This window comes from Cercospora beticola, chromosome 1 (genome assembly GCF_033473495.1).
Source record: "Cercospora beticola chromosome 1, complete sequence".
NCBI lineage: Eukaryota > Fungi > Ascomycota > Dothideomycetes > Mycosphaerellales > Mycosphaerellaceae > Cercospora > Cercospora beticola.
Genome location: NC_088935.1, coordinates 5,152,488 through 5,171,294, shown reverse-complemented (window position 1 = coordinate 5,171,294; position 18,807 = coordinate 5,152,488). Strand labels below are relative to the sequence as shown.

Below are 18,807 nucleotides of genomic sequence, written 5' to 3'. Positions count from 1 at the left end.
GTAATTCTGGATGGTGCTGTCGGTGCACCGCCCGACGATGTGGGAGAGAGCAAAACGCAGCCGGTTGATCCTACCACCACACAACTACAGTTGACAGGAAAGGTAGTATAGCGTACATGAGTCGTGTGACGGATGAAGGGACGAATCACAGTTGAAAGAAGTCAGAAGTCAGAAACAAATTCACAAGAGACAAACGGCAGTCATCGTAAGATCATATTTGTCATTCCATTTCTCACACCTCAAAGCATTGATACCACCAGTCCATTCTATCACCCATAAGAACGCTTCCTGTCGTCCATTCGCGTCCTCTAACATGTATACATACACTTGCGCACAAGCGCAAGCAAGGTATTTACAGCAAGCAACAACAGAGTCGTACCCTCATGCCATAGCTAGTAACCAGTTCCTCTCATCTCGTCTCAACCAATAAAAAGTGTATCGCCGCATACCCGAGGACCAGGAAAACACCACAGAACACTGACAAACCCACTACATCTTGCCATAAAGCCAGAACATTGAAGCCAAAACTCGACAGAATCGCTGAGCCAGGAACTTCGATATTCAGACCGTACTTCTTGTCCACGAGAGATAAGTATCGGACTTCGTTGACGATGAGACCTTCGAAGCCGTAGTGGAAGATGGAGAGCTGTGGTGAGAAGTCAGTCAAAGTTGTCTGTAAGCAGGATGTAGGTGAATGAATAGAACGTACCGATTGCAACCACAAGAGTGGTCGAGGAATAGTTTCCTGGTTGAGTAAAAAGCCTCCGAAAAGCAGACTGAAGAGCATCACCAAGACGCCCAGGAGATTCGCAACGCCTTGGTTGCGAACACAGATGCCGATGGTCAGGCAGATCATAGCTGCAGCGAGGTTGAAAAGCACAATGAAGAGCATGAATTTCAGAAATTCGCTCCAGGCGGGGATGAGACCTGTCATGGGATAGACAATGCAGCCCATAATGAAAGGTGGAATGAGGCGAAGAGGGACAATGTCGAAGACGACCTTGGATAGGTAGTATGCCAGAGGGTTGTAGTAGCCCTTGGAGCGTTCGCGCAAGAAGAGGAGACGCTCGGGTGCGAACACGGTGAGTGAGGTCAGAGTGCTGAAGCCGAAGAGCGCCAGCAAGAAAAAGAAGAAGCCGAGTCGGTTTTGGAATCCTTTCAGATCGTCTGTGAGGCCGTAGAAGAGGAAGCCCAGGAACACTGCTAGCACAATGGCAATAGCATAGTGCGTGAGCATGAGCATCGGATTGCGGTAGAGATTACGCCACGTTCTCCGTGAGAGAATGACGAACTGCGCGGTGATCCATGGCTTTCGGTATCCTTTGAACTGCTTACTGCTGGCTGTTCCGTTTGGTGACCCGGGAACATTGCCATTTCCATTGCTGTGTCCTGCTCCAGAAATGGCGTTCTGAAGATCGCTGCGCAACTCAGCTGCCACCTCTGATTGTTGATAAGAGGCGACCAAGTAGTCTAGACTGGTTCCAGTCGCGCCTTGTACTGCTGGTGGGAGGTTGTGAGGATCGTCCAAGATCTGAGGGGGAGGTGCTCCTTGCTGCTTGGATAACTTGAGCCATTGCTGCCGCGTGCTGTCTTGGTCACCAAATGTGCTCTCACCCTCGCTCTGCACACTGTGCGAGCTGGTAGGCACTTCTGTGCTCTTCCTAGAGAACAGCTGCCTCTCTTGCTGCTGGCGAATGCTAAGACTACGCTTGCCTCGCGGTCGCACTACGTTGTGCTCAGCGCTCTCGTTTGTCGACTCGCCGACACTGACATTGCTGACACTGGCAATGCTCTTCACAGCCATAGTAGAGCTTGCTCTAGTAATCCTCCCATCAGTCTGGGACTGATAGTCGTCCTCGATGTCGTCTGAGTCGTGGCCTGCAGTGGCATGCATCGTCAGATCTACCAAGTAGTCTGCAATGTTGAAACCAGGCGGACACGAATATCCTATACTGTCGAAGTAGTTCTGGCATTCGCGGAAGGGTCCACTGTAGACAGTGCGACCCTGTGAAAGAAGGATGAGTTGATCGAATAAGGCCACGATGTTCGAGCGTGGCTGATGGATAGTAAACACAACAGTCCTGTTGTAGCTCTTGACCAAAGTAACGAGACATTCCACAACATTGAACGCATTGTAGGCATCGAGGCCTGAGGTTGGCTCGTCCAGGAACAGAATGCTTGGGCTGGTCACCAGCTCGCAGGCAATGCCAACGCGGCGCTTCTCGCCGCCAGAGATGCCACGTCCGCTCTCTTCAGAGCCAATAATTTGGTGTCTGATGTGGAAGATACCGAGTTGTCTCTCGACATCCTCTACTTTCTGCTCTTTTGCAGCGCGGCTCATCTCCCTGGGAAGGCGAAGCAGAGCAGAGTCCAGAATCGTTTCATGCACAGTCAAGGTTGGCAGCAAGGTGTCCTCTTGATCCACAAAGCCAATGACGTTCCTGAAGTCGTCGTCAGGGATCTTCTCTCCGTTGAGATAAAAGTCTCCGGTGGCAAGGCCTCGTTTCTTCTTGCGTGCCAAAATGTCAAGGAAGGACGTCTTGCCAGCACCTGATGCGCCCATGATTGCGAGCAGCTCACCAGGATGCACAGCACCACAGACATTTGTCAAGACCTGCTTGCCCTTGATGTTGTAGGCAACATTCTCGAAGAACAAGGACGCTGGCTTGTGGTCTGCCAACAATCTGGCATTCTCCTCCTCTTCGTCCTCCGACAGGTGAATGTAGCCCCACTTGTTCACGCTTCTCCGGTTCATGAAGTAAATGAGCAGCACGAGCGCCACTATAAAGAGCGCAACACCAGAGATCACCCCAGCAATTAGTGGTGTGTTGATGGTCTTGATGGGCCTGGTGTATCCTGGAACCTCATTCTTGTACAGGCACTCACCGCTGTGGCACTTGAGCATGATGCTTGGATCTCCGAACACGTTCGATATCAGATCGTTCATGGCCGGCTCAGTGAAAGTGCTGCCATCTCCTTTTCCATCTAGGCTGCTGACAGAGGTGAAGCCTGCAGGTCCCTGGATGGATTGATCCAGAAAATCACCAATGTCGATGCTGTCCTTCTCGCCACAGAGCATGCGACCTGGAACACACGAACACTTGATATGTTCACAGTGGTAGCTGGTTGTGTTCTTGGTATCCGTCGCCTTCAGATCCCAGGTACATGTGTCGAGTGCGCAGTAGAAGCTCTCTTTCTGATCCACCCAGAACTGGAAATTGCACTCTGCCCTTTCAGCATTACAGCTGAAGGTAGCCTGCGGCTTCTTGTCTTTAAGTGTGTCCAAAATCTTGCGGTTCGTGATATCACACATCTGGTAGTTCTCCTTCTGGACCAAGCCCTCCCGGTAGCAAATGCCGTCCTTGCCTTCCGGCATCATAGCATTGCACGCATCATTGGTCTCGCACACGTTGCAGTTGATGCCTCCCCACCCATCTTTGCAACTGCATTGATCGCCTTCTCGTGGCAACCTGTCCTTGCCATCTGCTAGAGAGCCGCAGAGCGGCTGGCTACAATCTTCGCCACCGAATCCAGAGGGACAAGAGCACTTGCCACTGCTCTTGGTGCAGTTGCCGTATTGCATGCACTTGAAATCGTCAAGGTTGCAATTGAAACATGGCGGGCAGTCCTCGGGTCGTTTCTCGCGGACAAACAGGTTGAAGGGATCGTTTCGAGCTAGGAGATCAGCGTTGGTGGTGTAGAATTCGTTCGTACTGAAGGCAGCCGAGGCCGTGCATGGAAAGGACAGCAGCGTCACGACAGACGCAGCGCATAATGAACGCCACATGGCGAGGTTGCCTGGGAGTAGTCTATCGCGGTCGACGGGCGGTGGATTGAGGCCGGAGCGGCGACGTCGTGGTTATCGCATGAGGAGAGGATGAAGTGCAACGCAGGCAGACAACAGCGTGTTCCTCCAGGATGGAGCGACACACGCGATGATACACAACAGCAGCAGCAAGATGTCAAGACGGAGCGTATCTAAGCTGCCGTCGATCCAATCGAGCAATCGCGGCGCAGCCGCCGCGGCTCATCTGACCCCTGTCAAGAGAGCACATGGCAATCCGCCGAGCGATGTCATGCCCACGAGCTCAAGTTCTATCACTCCATTTGTTCGTAAATGCGACTCCGTGCCTTCACGACAACATGTAAGCGGCCTTCAGGTCTGATGATCGAAATCGTCACGGCATGCGATGCCGACCACTCAAGATTCTGTGCATCTAGAACTCTCACGAGACCCTCTCCGGCGAAGTGGAGGAGTTACCTAAGCCGAGTCTAAACTGCCCCAGACTCCGAACATCGCTACATATATCTGACTCGTCACTACTTATATTCTTGGCCATCATTGGTTACACAGTCTTCCCCAGCACAGCCAAGTTCAATCCGGGTAACGTAGAAGTAGTTGAGACGAGCAGCCAATATGTCGCCTCCACAACCGTTCGGCGTGGAACAAGTAAGCAAATCGCTGCAAGCGCTATGACTATGAGCTAAGGAAGGCATAGTGGATGGACAAGTACGAAACGAAATGCAAGTACAACATTGCCGAAACGTGTTGTCACAGCCTCTCAATCAACGAGCTCGTCGAGCTCTCGGAGAACAAGGACCTCAAGCCTAGCGATCTGATCGACCTCTCTGATCCCCAAACCTATGGCGAAATCCGCGGCAGCGCCGCTCTCCGCGAGAACCTCTCTCGACTCTACTCCGGCAAAGTAGGCACACCTCTGAGCCCCGACGGAGTCCTCATAACCCCAGGCGCCATCGCCGCCAACCATCTCATCCTCTACTCCCTCCTCAGCCCAGACGACCACGTAATCTGCCACTACCCAACCTACCAACAACTATACACCGTCCCCGAATCCCTCGGCTGCACCGTCTCCCTCTGGAAATCCGACCCAGCCAACAAATGGCTCCCTTCAATCGAAGACCTCCAATCCCTCGTAGAATCCAACCCCGCCACAAAACTGATCATCATCAACAATCCTCAAAACCCCACCGGCCAAATTCTCCCTAAATCCCTCCTCCACAAACTCGTCGATTTCGCAGAATCGAAAAATATCACCATCATGGCTGATGAAGTCTACCGACCCATCTTCCACGGCATCGCACCAATGGACACCGAATTCCCTCCTTCTCTCCTCTCCCTTGGGTACAAGAACACAGTCGTCACCGGCTCATTATCCAAAGCCTACTCCCTCGCCGGCCTCCGCGTCGGCTGGATCGCAAGTCGGAATCAAGAGCTCATTGAGAAATGTGCAAGTACACGAGACTACACAACCATCAGCGTATCAAAACTCGATCAAAAAGTTGCGGCATTTGCGCTGAGTCCGGATACAATTCATGCGTTACTAGGGAGAAATATCCAACTTGCGAAGGCGAATGTGGAAATCTTGGAGAAGTGGATCATTAAGCATGATGAATATGCGAGTTGGACGAAACCTGTTGCGGGGACGACGGCGTTTGTGAAGTTTGAGAGGGATGGGAAGAGGATTGATACGAAGGCTTTTTGCGAGGATGTGCAAGAGAAGACGGGTGTGATGCTTTTGCCTGGGGATCTGTTTGGGGAGGAATTTAAGGGGTATGTGAGGTTTGGGTATGTGTGTGCCACGCAGGTGTTGAAAGATGGGTTGGATGCGTTGAGGGTATACATGAGGAAGGAGTTTGACGATGTGCCGTTGTTGGAGTAGAGTTGATTTCTGGTCGTATCTGAAGCTATTGAGCGGAGACGGAGATGCTCTGCAGCTTTCAGGATTCTATGCTGCATACGGCAGCGCGAATGAAGTTCATGTCAATCTGTATCTCGCGCCGCACTCACGTCCCGCTCTGCAGGCTGTTGCTGTTGCGGTCCTGTATCCATCGTTCCACCTTCTTCATCAACCGGAGCTCAAGAGAGCGAACCTAGGAAGGGGCGTATTGTTAGCAGGAGCGGTACTCATAGATCCACGAATACCCACTAATCGGAATCTGCACCTCTGTCTGCGTAGCCAATTCGCCATATGGAGCCTGAGTCTTCGTCAGACTCAGATTGGCGCGGCCGTGGGCAATAGCGCTGTCGTATGGTGGTGGTCCAAGACCTAGCACAAAGCCATTGTCAGTGCCTCGCCCAACCTCCTTCATCGAATCACAGAAAAGCCTTGAATAACTCACATGGGTCTTGGTACCAGCGAGAGACCTGCAGTAATTGGCCATCGTACTTGAAACGCACATCGCCACCAGTGCAGAGGTGATAGCGATCGTCGGCGATCGAGGCATTGGAGCCGCGGGGGAGGGCGAAGGTGCAGTTGGTCTTGAGCTCGAGGCCGGCGTTGATGTCTTCGAAGCTGAAGGTGCTATAGAGATGTTAGCGTTTGTGGATTCCGACTGGCCAAAATTGTGTGCGCTCACAAGGTGCTACTGACGTTCTTCGAGCCTGGATGAGCCTGAAGGCTGATCACGTCTTTGATGAGCCATGGGCTGTCTTCGACGCGAGCGGAGCAGTTGCCAGATGCGGCGTCGGTCAGGTGGATAGACATGCGGTTGGCGGCGATCAACTTGCTGTCGAATGGTTGCATCGCGAGGGTGAGTGGAAGGAACACGAGGGCGGCGGCTGAGAGCAACATTGCAGCGGTGTTGTGCTGTTTGATGGGGTACGTGTGAAGTTGCGTGCTGTTGTTCTTTGCTGTAGTTGAAGCAATGTTCAGGATAAGTCAAGGATGGCGGTCGAACGCGAAGAGACGCGTGTTTTTTGAAGATGCAAAAAGTGCTCGAGCCAAGGGAGAGCTGCAGGCGAACAAGAAAGCCATTGAGCTTGAACAACCGTTGATATGTCTTGGCTTGACAACAGCGGCAGTGACGACACGCGGCATCCACCACGACCGTTCACTCACTTCCCACGCGCGACATCTTGAGCGTAGCCACGGAAACCACCTTGCTGCACTCGACCCCACGTGCGAGGCAGGGATTCGATACCAGTAATCAAGACATGACAGTGACACAATGCAAGCCGCCATCGATAGGCCTGCCAGGGCGGAAAGACGCCATGGCAACTGCGGTAGTGTTCAGCAGCAGCATTTATATATCCCAAGCAAACATGCTTACCAACAAGTCGATTAGCGAATTGTCGATTTCCGGCATGTCCACACGTATAGAGCGCGGTCGGCTTGTTTTTGCTTTTTGCGCGCCAGCAGCTCTGCAAGCCGCGTGCAGGTCAGGGGTTCGAATGGCTTGATTTTTGCTCTTTTTGTCTTTACTTCTTTCTTACCTTTGGACTCGAGGCGTGGCTATTGTAGTTCTGTCAAGGTTCCTCTGCCCGCGGAAGCACTGTTGACGTTGATATATTCCAAGCAAACATGCTTACTCAGACAAGTTGGCGACTCATCGCCGATTCTAGTTCCGGTAGATCCCCATAAACAGGATCGCCAACTTGTCGTTTTGCTGTTCTGGCGCAAAGTTCGCGCAGGTCAGGGGTTCGAATACCGGTGTGTGCTGAATGTTTCTCTCAATTGCTTTCTTGTTTACCTCGAGGCGCCGAGCGATGAGAACTGGCTGGCTTGATAACTGTTTAGTAATCTTGCTTGCTCAGACACGTTGGCGAGCATATCAGGTGCGGTTCATCTGATGGCAAAGTTCAGAAGCAGATGGGTACATTCAGGATATCTTACTGTTACTTCCCTCGCCAAATCAACTTGCAGTAGAAGTCAAACAACGTACAGTATTCAGTCACACGCTCCATCAAGGCGCATCGCACTACCATACCGAACGCCCGCCACTGTACTTGCCGAGTACATTGGCGACCTTGCACGCGACTGTTCGGCAGACCGCTATGTCCCCTGGCCACCTCACTGGGAGATCTCAACCGATGCCTTGTCCCTTCGAGGGACTCCATTTTGGTCAATTCAATTCTTCTCTTTGATGATCAGATTGTCACTAGGCCGCACTCTCTGTGCCCACTCGGTCCACGAGCCGTCGTAGATCCTTCTGCTTCCATCACCATATCCGGCTTCACTCAGTGCTGCATCGATGATCGTCGCCGTCACACCAGTTCCGCAACTCGACACGATCGGCTTGCTTGGGTCCACACCTCGCTCCGAGAACACCTTGCGAAGCTCATCTGGCGACAGAAATGTCTTGGTCTTGGGATCGAGCAGGACTGGCACAGGAACAGGAAGACTGCCGGGCATATGTCCAGAAGATAGGCCTGGTCTAGGCTCTGGATCAACACCCTTCCATCGACCCTCAGACCGAGCGTCGAGGATCTGAACATCCTCATGACCCTCCTTGTTGTGATCTAGCGCGATCTCACGAACTTCTTCGAATGCAGCAACCCTACTCTTGTCCAGCTCAGGTAATGGGTATTCCGTCTTGTCAAATTGCCTCTGTTCGCCCTCCTCCGTTGGGTATCCTTGCTCAACCCACAACTTGAAGTTGTTCAAGATGTGCACAGCAGGATGACCAAACACCTTGAATGTCCATGCCACACGAGGAGCTGAGAAGATACCCAGCTCAGCCGTGTCGTACACCACCACAGTATCGTCCCTCTTGATTCCAAGCTCGCTCACAGCATCTCTGAACACTTCTGGACTCGGGAGCATATGCGGATATGGCGATGAAGTGTCTGCGACCTTGTCCAGATCGAAGAATCGCGCTTTACGTATATGTCCCTTCTGAAACACCTGATATCCAGTCCTCTTTTCGGGATCATTGGGTAGAAACCATGAACCGCATACTGCAATCGTTCTCGGAGCCGTCGACACACGAGATGGAGCGTTCTTCTTGAGTGCCTCGCTCAATTCTGCTGGCGTGACGAGGTAAGAGCTGGAAGTATGCTCTGATCGGGTCATGGCGGGTGTCGCGTAGAAAGCTCTTGGGAGCTTGGAAGCAAGCAAAGGACGACGAAGGAGCATAATACAGGAGGCCATGATGTCGGCTATGCTTCTGTCCTCAACGCTTTTGCTGGACGTCAAGCGACTGCCATTGCGGAATCGCCGAACTGGAGCCAAAGGCGGAGAAGCTGCGACGACTCTAGACAGAAGGGGGCTGGCAAGCTACAAGCTCCCTTGCGCCTGACTGCTGTACAGAGCACGCAAAAGTATACCGTTCCTGTCACTTCTGGAGCTAGGGCAGCTTAGCTTCGTCGCGTGCTCACGGTTGGACCCTGGAGAACTCCGTCATGCCGATCAACCGGCAGCCCTACAGACACGTTCTCCGACGCGCCGTTGGAGAGCTGGACAGATCTTCACTTCTCTACAATTTATGTGCCGTGCAACTTCGTGCTTCACTGAGCAGACGTGAGGAGGCGCACGTGGCTTTTCATCTGCCTCTATGGCAGTGCTTCATGCTATGAAGAAGATGCCATTGTGCTCTTGCAAGCCACAGTCCTTCCTAGCCTTGGGAGCACAATGGGAAGACACTTCACGACGAGGAACAGAGGCATGAGGAACTTCATGGGCGGCCTTGAAGTTTGCAAGAACATATGAGCCGCGGTTCTCGAGGCGGACACTGCCTATTGCCACAGTAGTACTCTTCGTGGCGCCAATGTGTACGCATGATAGCGACAGGATGAAGCTACAAAACGGAGAGGAAGGCACTGTGACTTTACAGTAAGTCCTGAGTGTGGGCATCGCTCGATTGGGAGGCGCAGACCGAACAAGGCCGGTGCCCCACGCGTCACAGCTGATTTGCGAAGATGGGACGCCTTCGAACACGATACGATAGCATGCTGATGCCCAGGTATGATTTGTCTCTTCGGCTCTGGAATTGGAACATTGTATAGCAGAATTGTCTCAATGAAGAGTCAGGCCGCTCGAGTCGTTGCGTCGTAGGCGAATATAGGCGACGGCACCACCGAAGGAGTGCGGTGGAGGGAACTTCGAGCAAAGAGCTGTCAGCAGCAAGCTGAAACACACTCCAGGCAGACCTTTGAACTGAGTACACCAGTGAGCTACGCGGCGATCGCTGTCAGGTCATCAAATCGGCGGCAGTAATGAGCAGCAGTCGCTTTCACACCTCCATCGTCCGATAGTGTAGAGCGAGGGATGCATGTTTCCGCGTGTGCTTGTTGCCCCAGAGTGCCTGTGCGCCGAAGAAGCAAGGTCCCGCGAAGTCACAGATAAGGCGGCTGGTAAAGTATATGTCGTGTCGTGTGCCTGTTTCCTTTTTTCCTATCAGCAGCGTTCTACATTTTTCGTCAGACGTCGGCCTTTCAGAGTCCGGACAAGGCGTGGTGGCATGATGAGTTCGAGCAACCAGGGCGAGCGGACAGGCTCCACGAGCTCATACAACTTCATTGGGGTACGTCTGTAGCGTTGATGTTCGGTGATGCCTCCGGCGACCTAGGACTGGCCGTTCTGCACCTTAGACCCGTCGTCGAGTACCAGGCGAGGTGAATGGTCTGGTTTCCGTAAACAACCGAAAGGCCGCCTGCCCCTCGGCCCACGCCCGGCGGAAGCAGCGTCATGTGTTTTCCACGTTCGCTGAATGGATACAAGCACTGCGGGACCCTCGAGATTCGCGTCACACCCATGCCATACTCACCCACAACGACCAAACGTCCTGTCTTTTGCTGGCCTGCCGCACTCCGGATGCCTCAGTGTTGCTGCCCGCGATAAGGCGAATTCGCCCAAAATACCGCAAGCGTGCAGGTCACGGTCCACTCGTGCAGAGGCCTCGTCTGCAAATTCAGCCCAGGTCGTGCGTGCGGACGAGTTGGGGGCGGCATCACGGTTGCGACTTCAATGCTCGTGCTAAGAGACGGCTCGTTGCGCTCCACAAGTATCACCACTCTGCCTCTGCCACTGCAGCTCGAGGTCTGCACACAGCTCAGTTGAGCGTGCAATCCACATCTTCAGCGGCTCTTCACAGCACTGCTGCAAGCTGCACACGACCAAGACGTCGGAGACACGCTGCCCTCCGCCATGGACGAGAGCACAAACGGCGAGGTCAATGGGACCGCCCAGTACAGACCTGAGCTGTTGAAGTCGGCACCGGGAGATTTCATGCGTCCAGCAATGCGCACGCGAGGGAGCTCAACCGCGACTAATGGTGTTGGTGTCCAGGCCGAAGATACAAGAATATGTGTGGTCATGGTTGGGCTGCCCGCCCGAGGCAAGAGTTTGATAGCTCAGAAAGGTATCTACCATATCATTGCTTAGCATAGGCACAGGCAACACAGTCCACTGACACTCATAATGCAGTCGTTCGCTATCTCGGCTGGCTCAGCATAACCGCGAAATGCTTCAACGTAGGCAACTACCGTCGTACTGCGACTCCCCAGCCCAACGCATCCTTCTTCGACACTGCGAACAAAGAGGGCGAGCGACTGCGCAAGGCTGCTGCGGAGGCCGCAGTTGCAGACATGGTCAATTGGTTCAAACACCCAACAAACCTCATAGCTATCCTCGATGCTACAAACAGTACAAAGGCAAGACGACGGTGGATCAAGGAGCGTTGCGACTCCGAAGGCATCGAAACACTGTTCGTGGAGAGCAAGTGTGACAACGAGGAGATCATCATGAGCAACATACTGGAGGTCAAGACAACAAGTCCAGACTACGTCGGACAAGATCCCGAAGAGGCTGCAAGAGACTTTCGGGAAAGGATCAAAATGTACGAGAGGGTCTACCAAACACTGGACGAGGATGAGAGCGACCTGACGTACTGCAAAATCATTGATGTGGGATCACAAGTCATCATCAATCGGATACAGGACTACTTACAGTCACGAGTGGTGTACTACTTGATGAACTTGCACATCAAGCCACGTTCGATCTGGATAAGTCGGGTAAGTGGGGCAGTTCAGGCTCGTGAAAGAAGTGAAACAGCTGACACAAACTTATAGCATGGCGAATCAATGTACAATCTGAGCGGCCAAATAGGTGGTGATGCGGACCTTTCTGAAAGGGGTCAGGCATACGCCAAGGCTCTGCCAGGTCTCGTTAGACAATCAGCTGGCGATCGACCCCTCACAGTATGGACTTCGACTCTAAAACGAACAGCACAGACTGCTCGATATCTTCCGTACGAGAAGCTTAGCTGGAAAGCATTAGACGAGCTGGACTCTGGAGTATGCGATGGCCTGACATATGGTGAAATCGAGCAAAAGTACCCCGAGGACTTCAAAGCCCGCGACGATGACAAGTACAATTACCGCTACCTTGGAGGCGAGAGCTACCGCGACGTAGTCATCCGCCTTGAGCCTATCATTATGGAACTCGAGAGATCAGAAAACATCCTGATCGTCACGCACCAGGCAGTGCTTCGCTGCATCTATGCCTACTTCATGGGCTCATCACAAGAGAAATCACCATGGATGGAAGTGCCCTTGCACACCCTCATCAAACTTACACCACGTGCGTACAAGACTGAGGAAGAGCGACTGTACGCGAACATCCCAGCAGTCAGCACATGGCGCGAAAAGGGCAGCAAAGCTGTCCATGCAGAGACACCAGATTCTAGCCAGCGCGGTTCACCATTGGTGGCGGGTGAATCGAAATGAAGCAGTGCATATGAAGAAGCATAACAATGTCCACCAGACTGAGGCATTGCTGGGAGTTGTTTGTGAATGATGAGTGGGTCATAAGGGACACTGTTGCCAACACATGACAATGGGCGCGCGCCTGACAATTGAATTGATGAGTGGCGTGTGTTTGCATTCACGGGACTGTTTGATCAGAAGGAGGGCAGCACAACAAAAGATGCTAATCCAGAAGCTTCAAAAAGAAAAGGAGGGCCCGGCATGAATAAGTACTTTGAGTATAAGACACCTCTCGATCTCTCTGCAGAACTGAACTGAACTGAACTGAATCAACTTGTCGCTATGGCGCGGTCGCAGCGTTCGAAGGCTGCATCACAATCTGATCACCCTTCCGCTCCTTCACGAGCGAATGCTCCCGAGCCAGCGAATGTTACTGCACTAGCGAATGCTCCTCCACCAGCACAACTCGCCTTATTCTCCACACTGGCGAGCGCAGCGAAGCTCCTTCTCGAAGCGCTGGGAAGTCGAGATTTGAAAGCTGACAACCACTTCACATTAGAAACTCTTCGACGTGCAATTCGAGTCTCAGAACCTTACATCGAGATCGTACTGCACGAATTGGAAAGACATGAAATTCCAATTGAAGCTGGACCATCATCAAGAACAAGTCGCCGGGACGCGAAGTCGAAATCGAAGTCTCAAGGGCTATTGAGATACTTGCCGAAATTAATCTCGATTGCTTCACAGCTTGCGAAGACACGAGAGAAGAGACCGAATGGATCGGTGAGGTTGACGTTGTTGCAGGAGTTGCATGAGTTTTTGAGAGTGGAGTTGAAGGCTGCGAGGAAGGAGGTTAAGAGGTTGGAACATGTGTTGGAGGGGAAGCATAAGGAACCGAGGCATAGGAGGCATCGAGGGGAGAAGGGGAGTGGTGGTGGTGGGGAGGGGAAGAAAGCGATTGCGGCAGGTGGTGAAGGAGGGAAAGATGAAGGAGGAAATGGAGATGGAGATCGAGGTGAAGATGACGATGGTGAAGATGGAGATGGAGATGACGATGGCGCCCCCATGTTGGAAAGGGACCACGCAGCGTTGAATGAAGCTGATTCTAATGGAGAAGAGAGGCGGTCTGCAGGACCTTCAGGAGATGAGTCAAGCCAGCACAATGATGACCGAGCACTGGTCATACGGGTACAGAGTCCGAGCACGCACAGATCAGAAAGGGTGAGCAGCCGTGCGAACTCTATGGCTGCTTCCAAATCCTCACGTTCTGGAAGCCACCATACAGGAAGTGTTGCCTCTAAGACGCCATCGAGCCGGCACATCGTCGAAGAAGCACCCAGTGCAGCAAGATCCAGAAGTCGAAGCACGCAAAGGACGGAAAAATTGAGCAGCCCGGAGGGCCCTGTAGAGGTTCCACCGTCTCCTCACCCTTTGAGCAGCCATTCGAGGAGCAGTGTCTCGAGAAAATCTTCAAGCCGGCACATCGTCGAAGAATCATCTGCTGTGAGATCCCAAAGTTACAGTACTCAAGGATCAAGAAAAGTGAGCAGCAGCACAGCGTCTGAGTTGGCTTCATCGCCCCTTCATCCCGGTAGCGACCACACAAAAAGTATCGCTTCTAGAAATTCATCGAAACGGCACGTCGTCGACGAAGGACCTGCTGCAAGGTCTCAAAGTCAGAGTACGCAAAGAATGGACGCAGGAAGCAAGCGTACTGGCTCCGTGAAAGCTGCGCCATCTTCTCACCACGAGAGCATCGGTCCACTGCTTGTTGTATCGAAGGACCTATCAAGCCGGCAAGTGGAAGACCGAGCAAGGTCACGAAGTCCCAGCGCACAGAAATCGGAGAGAGCAAGCAACCATACAGCCCCTGTGCCGGTCCCAGCATCCCCTAGACACGCAAACAACGATGTGAGAAGCGTCGTCTCGAAGGCGCCGGCGAGCCGGCATAGTGTAAAGCAAGAAGCTCTTGCAAGATCTCGAAGTCCAAGCACACAGACAGCACATGGTACCATTAATATCACTGCCCCGGTTCATCACGCTGGCGGCCATACTAAGAGTATTGCTTCAAGAGCTTCCTCGAATAGGCACGACGTCGACAAACCAGCACTTACCGAGATCCAACGTCCAAGCCCAGAAAGAAAGGACCAGTCGAGTGATCTCTCTGGCTCTGTTCGCGCCACGAACAACGACTCAAGAAGCGTTTCCTCCAGAGCTTCATCCAGCAGGCACATTGCCGACCAGCCACCAGTGACAGGAATGCAAAGTCCAGGCCCGGGAACAAAGGAGCGAGCGAGCAGTCATTCGAGCTCCGTTCGTGACGCGGGCAACCACTCAAAAAATGTTTCTTCCAAAGCTTCGTCTAGCCGGCGGGTTGTCGACGAAGCACCCGAGATCAAAACTCGACGTCAAAAGACACAGGAGAGAATGAACGATACCATGGACTCAGCTCGCCACGCGAACAACAATTCGGGAAGTGTCTCCTCCAAAGCATCGTCGAGCCACCATTCACGAGTCACAAGAGCACCCACTGCCTCAACCAGCAGCAGCAGATCATCGTCTCCCAGCAGCACAGTAGCGAATGTCGATGACAGCAAGGCGCAAAGAAGTCGCCCGGTCAGAGCTACCCAGAGCCCGAAGCGCGCACTTCAAAGTAGCCGCAGCTCCGCTTCTCATCGATCGCAGCCTAGAACGAAGGTGCCATCGCCAGCTCCATCCGAACAACACACAGCGTTTCCGAAAGCCAAACCCTCGAATAGTATCTCGGCCCATGCAGTGGAGAAAGAGAAGCCATCGCTCACATTGAGAATAAGCGACATTCACGATGGACAATGGACCTTCCAGCAACCCCCTGTTAATGATGATTGAGAGAGTAAGAAGAGCAAGAGATCGAACGGTCCTGCGGAAGCTTGACCCAAGGATGTTCGACGCATCGTTGAAGCGATTTCAACAATTCTGGCTTGTTGGCCCTAGATCAGACTGTCTTTAACGGCAGTCACAAAAATCTTGGCCAGCTTCGAAACAACGACTTGCTTAGTGTCGCTGTGAAGACATGGGCCCCATTCTTGCCGCACGGCTTGGCTCCAACCAGCGAGGGAAGGGTCTCATGAGGCCTGTGCTTGACATTCGAGGAGTGCTTCCAGACCAGTAGGGATTTGATAGACATTGTGCGGAAGACCTAACAAGCGAGGTCAATAGTGTAGGGCTTCAGAACGATTTGCATCTCAGATGTCTGTACAAGTGCCAGAAGCTTCCACTGCGAAGCAACAACATTTGCAATTCCGCTCCCATCGTTCATCATCAAAGCGTGGAGGATTACAGTTTGTGACCGTTTAGCGTCAATGGGTGCGTCAGCTTGTGACAGTGGAAGCAGTCCTCCACGTGTTTTTGAGTGCGGCCAACATGTGCTTCGTATGCAGTGCTGCAGGAGTACTGTACCCTTTCGGCCAGTTTCCAGATTCGGTGCTTGTGGTGAGCTCGATGCAGATGTCTCGGCACGGACAGGAGCTGTGCAAGTGAGGATCCAGCTTCCTGGCACATGGTACGGCGAAGGCTTGTTTTAGTTGAGAGCTACCGTTGAAGTCTACATCGTGCCGATGCTGCGAGTCGGGTAGGAATTTAGAAGTCGTAATCCTCTATCGGATGGCGTGCCGTTCGTCGCTCGCTGACCGGCATACTGGGAGCGCCATCCTGCTGTGAGATGTCGTTCGTGGAGAGTGGGACCTGATGCTCGTACTCGTGGGAGGATTCGGAGGAGACAGCATGCAGCCGGAGGTGGAGGGACAGAGTTCCACTAGCGCGTCGGCTTGCTCGCGTGGCCGCTGCCTCAGCAGTCCGGATCGTTCTCAGAACGGGCAGCGACGAAGGTCAGCACGCCGGCATGTCTGGACAGGGCAGTTTTGCCGTCTCCCATGCCACCATCGAGTGCAGTGCTGTCCTCTGCCCTGATGCACGAATCCACGCTGTCCGGCTAGCGACGAGCCAAGATTGGTGAGCGGATGCAGCCGCATCGGCGGCGGCGAGATAACGGCGTGCCCCAGCGCAGCGTTCTCTCATGCAGCCTCTTCCGCCGTGCCTGCCAGCCCCAGTGCGAGGCGCTCAGCTCACATCCACCAGCCCAGCTTTCTTCCGTCCGCGCTACCTTCGGTGCCGCTCTCACGCGCTCCTCCTCCTCCTTTGCTCTCGCCTCCATCCACACCTGGCTCACTTCTGCCATCGGTGTCGCGACTGTCCTCGCACTGCAACTGATGCGCTGAACTGCGGCGGCTCCATCACAATGCCCCGCCGGGTCTACGAGCGGCACGTCTTCGCATCACCACAAGAGTATCCTTGACACCTGGACCCGGGCCCAGCCCACGAGCAACCTTCTTCACAACCATGCCTCCTCTGATCGTCGAGTCCTCCATCTGGTTCTTCATTGTCATCATCATAGCTGCGAGTAGATTGTATGTGCAAGCATCGCCCAAGTGTTGCGACTCTGGTGGCTAATTGTCCCGCTCAGTGCATCTCGATGGATGGCCCGAGGCTTTAAGCCGCAGGCAGATGACATCCTCATGCTGCTTGCGATATGCTTTTACATCGTGTTCCTTGTCACGATCAACATTGTTGCCAACACGAGCAGCAACCTCTTTCCAGAAGGATTCGACATCAGCTCCCTCACCAAGGCAGATATTCAACAACGTATTCGAGGGAGTAAATTGATCTTGGTACTGGAGAACTGCCAAAATGTTGCCATATGGCTCGCCAAGATCTGTGTGTTGATCCTATACCTGAGGTTAGTCCTATCATTGACGTGAACGTAACCTGCGTGTATCACTTGGACTAACGCGTCTACAGGTTGACCACGCTCCGATGGCAGAATATTGCCATCAAGGTACTCCTGGGCGGCGTGATTGTGGCTTTCGTGGTCATGGTCATTCTATATCTTGGAGTCTGGTGCCGCCCGTTCTCTCAGTACTGGGCCGTGCCACCCAACTCATCACAATGCAACGCCGCAACGAATCACCTGATTCTGAACGCATGTCTTAACTTGACCAGCGATCTCATCATGCTCGCGATAGGACTGCCGATATTCTTGAAGATGAAACTACCTTGGCGAAAGAAGATACCCCTGGTTGGCATATTCTCTCTTGGAATTTTCGTCATCCTCGCAGCCATCTTAAACAAAGTCTACTCATTCAGCGAACCCTTTGGATCCATGTGGACATACTGGTACGTCAGAGAAAGCTCGACAGCTCTACTCGTAGCAAATCTACCATTCGTATGGGGGTTCTGGCGCAAAATACTTGGCTTCAAACCATCAGTAGCAGCCTCAATGGATACCGCCCTTCCCACGCACGACGAAAGCAGACGCAAAAACAGCGCACTTCCACCAGAATTCGCCACAGTCTGGCGACTACAAGACGACAAGGACGACGACGTAGAACTCGAAGACGAATTTCGTCGAGCAGGCCGAAGTCTCACACTCGCTGAATTTCTCCGAGAAGATCCAGCCGATTATCGAAGACCACCACAGTATAAGGGTCACGCGGGACAGGCGAATAACCATGGCAACTGTCCAGTTCTGCAGGACTTTGCCACACATGACCGAATACGGCGAACATCCGATCCGGAAACGCATGGATCCCAGAAATCTACGCAACCTGCCTCATCGTTGAAAGCTTCCATGGACGACAGGTCAGCAGCTTCATTTGTATAAAAATTGCTGGGCCCTTTTCAACAATGTGCCTGAGACGTTAAGCTATGGCCACGATCTCATGGGCTGGATGTTTTGATATGTTCTTTCGAGCGATGATACCCTATGTGCGAATAGATGAGGCGAGAATCTAAGGAGGTTCTTTTCGAATGATATGGATTGACAGGACTGGAAAAAAGATAGCGTGTAAAATTAACGATGTAATGACATACATACGGCCAATCCAAGACTTGTGCCCACCTTTTTCAGAGCTTCGAATGTGAATACCTCAAATTAATGTGATGTTTTCGAGGATTTGATAGAGTAAGGAAAATGCGAAGAGTGAACTGCTGGGATCGAACATTCAGCTAATGAGGACTATCGTATCTCTCTTTCGTTCTCTATAATACACAACGCAATCATAATAGTGCGCTGGCTAATGCATGTGAAGCACATCAATCGCCACAGATCCGTGTGCGTTCCGTTGTCTAATGTGGCACGGAGAGCTTGGTACGTCTCTTCCTCAACCATCATGACGCATCACCCGTCACGGCTGCTCGTAGCGGGCGTGAGGAAGAAGACTAGTGGTTCTCACTGACTGAACCGCTCAGTGGGTTGCATGTTTTCAAAAGGGCCGAGTCGTTCATTGATTAGGAGCTCGAAAATGAAGTTTTCTCTTCGGTCTCTC

At 52.7% G+C, this 18,807-nt stretch overlaps 7 protein-coding genes across 7 annotated transcripts; 4 read left to right on the top strand and 3 right to left on the bottom strand.

Moving 5' to 3' along the window:
• Positions 1–409: 409 nt before the first annotated feature.
• Positions 410–3,787, bottom strand: RHO25_002056 (uncharacterized protein; the record flags this gene model as incomplete). The annotated part of the gene is made up of 2 exons (XM_023594646.2): positions 410–646; positions 710–3,787. The coding sequence occupies 2 exons, from the start codon at positions 3,785–3,787 to the stop codon at positions 410–412; spliced, it is 3,315 nt and encodes a 1,104-aa protein (XP_023458359.1).
• A 630-nt stretch (positions 3,788–4,417) lies between these two features.
• Positions 4,418–5,681, top strand: RHO25_002055 (uncharacterized protein; the record flags this gene model as incomplete). Its single annotated transcript, XM_023594645.2, has 2 exons — positions 4,418–4,450; positions 4,500–5,681. 2 exons carry the CDS (start codon positions 4,418–4,420, stop codon positions 5,679–5,681), a joined length of 1,215 nt encoding a protein of 404 aa, XP_023459780.1.
• A 197-nt stretch (positions 5,682–5,878) lies between these two features.
• Positions 5,879–6,593, bottom strand: RHO25_002054 (uncharacterized protein; the record flags this gene model as incomplete). Its single annotated transcript, XM_023594644.2, has 4 exons — positions 5,879–5,892; positions 5,949–6,068; positions 6,142–6,323; positions 6,379–6,593. 4 exons carry the CDS (start codon positions 6,591–6,593, stop codon positions 5,879–5,881), a joined length of 531 nt encoding a protein of 176 aa, XP_023459779.2.
• A 1,275-nt stretch (positions 6,594–7,868) lies between these two features.
• Positions 7,869–8,813, bottom strand: RHO25_002053 (uncharacterized protein; the record flags this gene model as incomplete). The annotated part of the gene is made up of 1 exon (XM_023594643.2): positions 7,869–8,813. One exon carries the CDS (start codon positions 8,811–8,813, stop codon positions 7,869–7,871), a length of 945 nt encoding a protein of 314 aa, XP_023459784.2.
• A 2,073-nt stretch (positions 8,814–10,886) lies between these two features.
• Positions 10,887–12,466, top strand: RHO25_002052 (uncharacterized protein; the record flags this gene model as incomplete). Its single annotated transcript, XM_023594642.2, has 3 exons — positions 10,887–11,100; positions 11,166–11,752; positions 11,810–12,466. 3 exons carry the CDS (start codon positions 10,887–10,889, stop codon positions 12,464–12,466), a joined length of 1,458 nt encoding a protein of 485 aa, XP_023459783.1.
• Positions 12,467–12,787: 321 nt separating this feature from the next.
• RHO25_002051 (uncharacterized protein) lies at positions 12,788–13,832 on the top strand (the record flags this gene model as incomplete). Its single annotated transcript, XM_065602166.1, has 2 exons — positions 12,788–13,666; positions 13,731–13,832. The coding sequence occupies 2 exons, from the start codon at positions 12,788–12,790 to the stop codon at positions 13,830–13,832; spliced, it is 981 nt and encodes a 326-aa protein (XP_065458238.1).
• Positions 13,833–16,822: 2,990 nt separating this feature from the next.
• Positions 16,823–18,143, top strand: RHO25_002050 (uncharacterized protein; the record flags this gene model as incomplete). Its single annotated transcript, XM_023594641.2, has 3 exons — positions 16,823–16,890; positions 16,947–17,219; positions 17,282–18,143. 3 exons carry the CDS (start codon positions 16,823–16,825, stop codon positions 18,141–18,143), a joined length of 1,203 nt encoding a protein of 400 aa, XP_023459785.1.
• Positions 18,144–18,807: the final 664 nt, after the last annotated feature.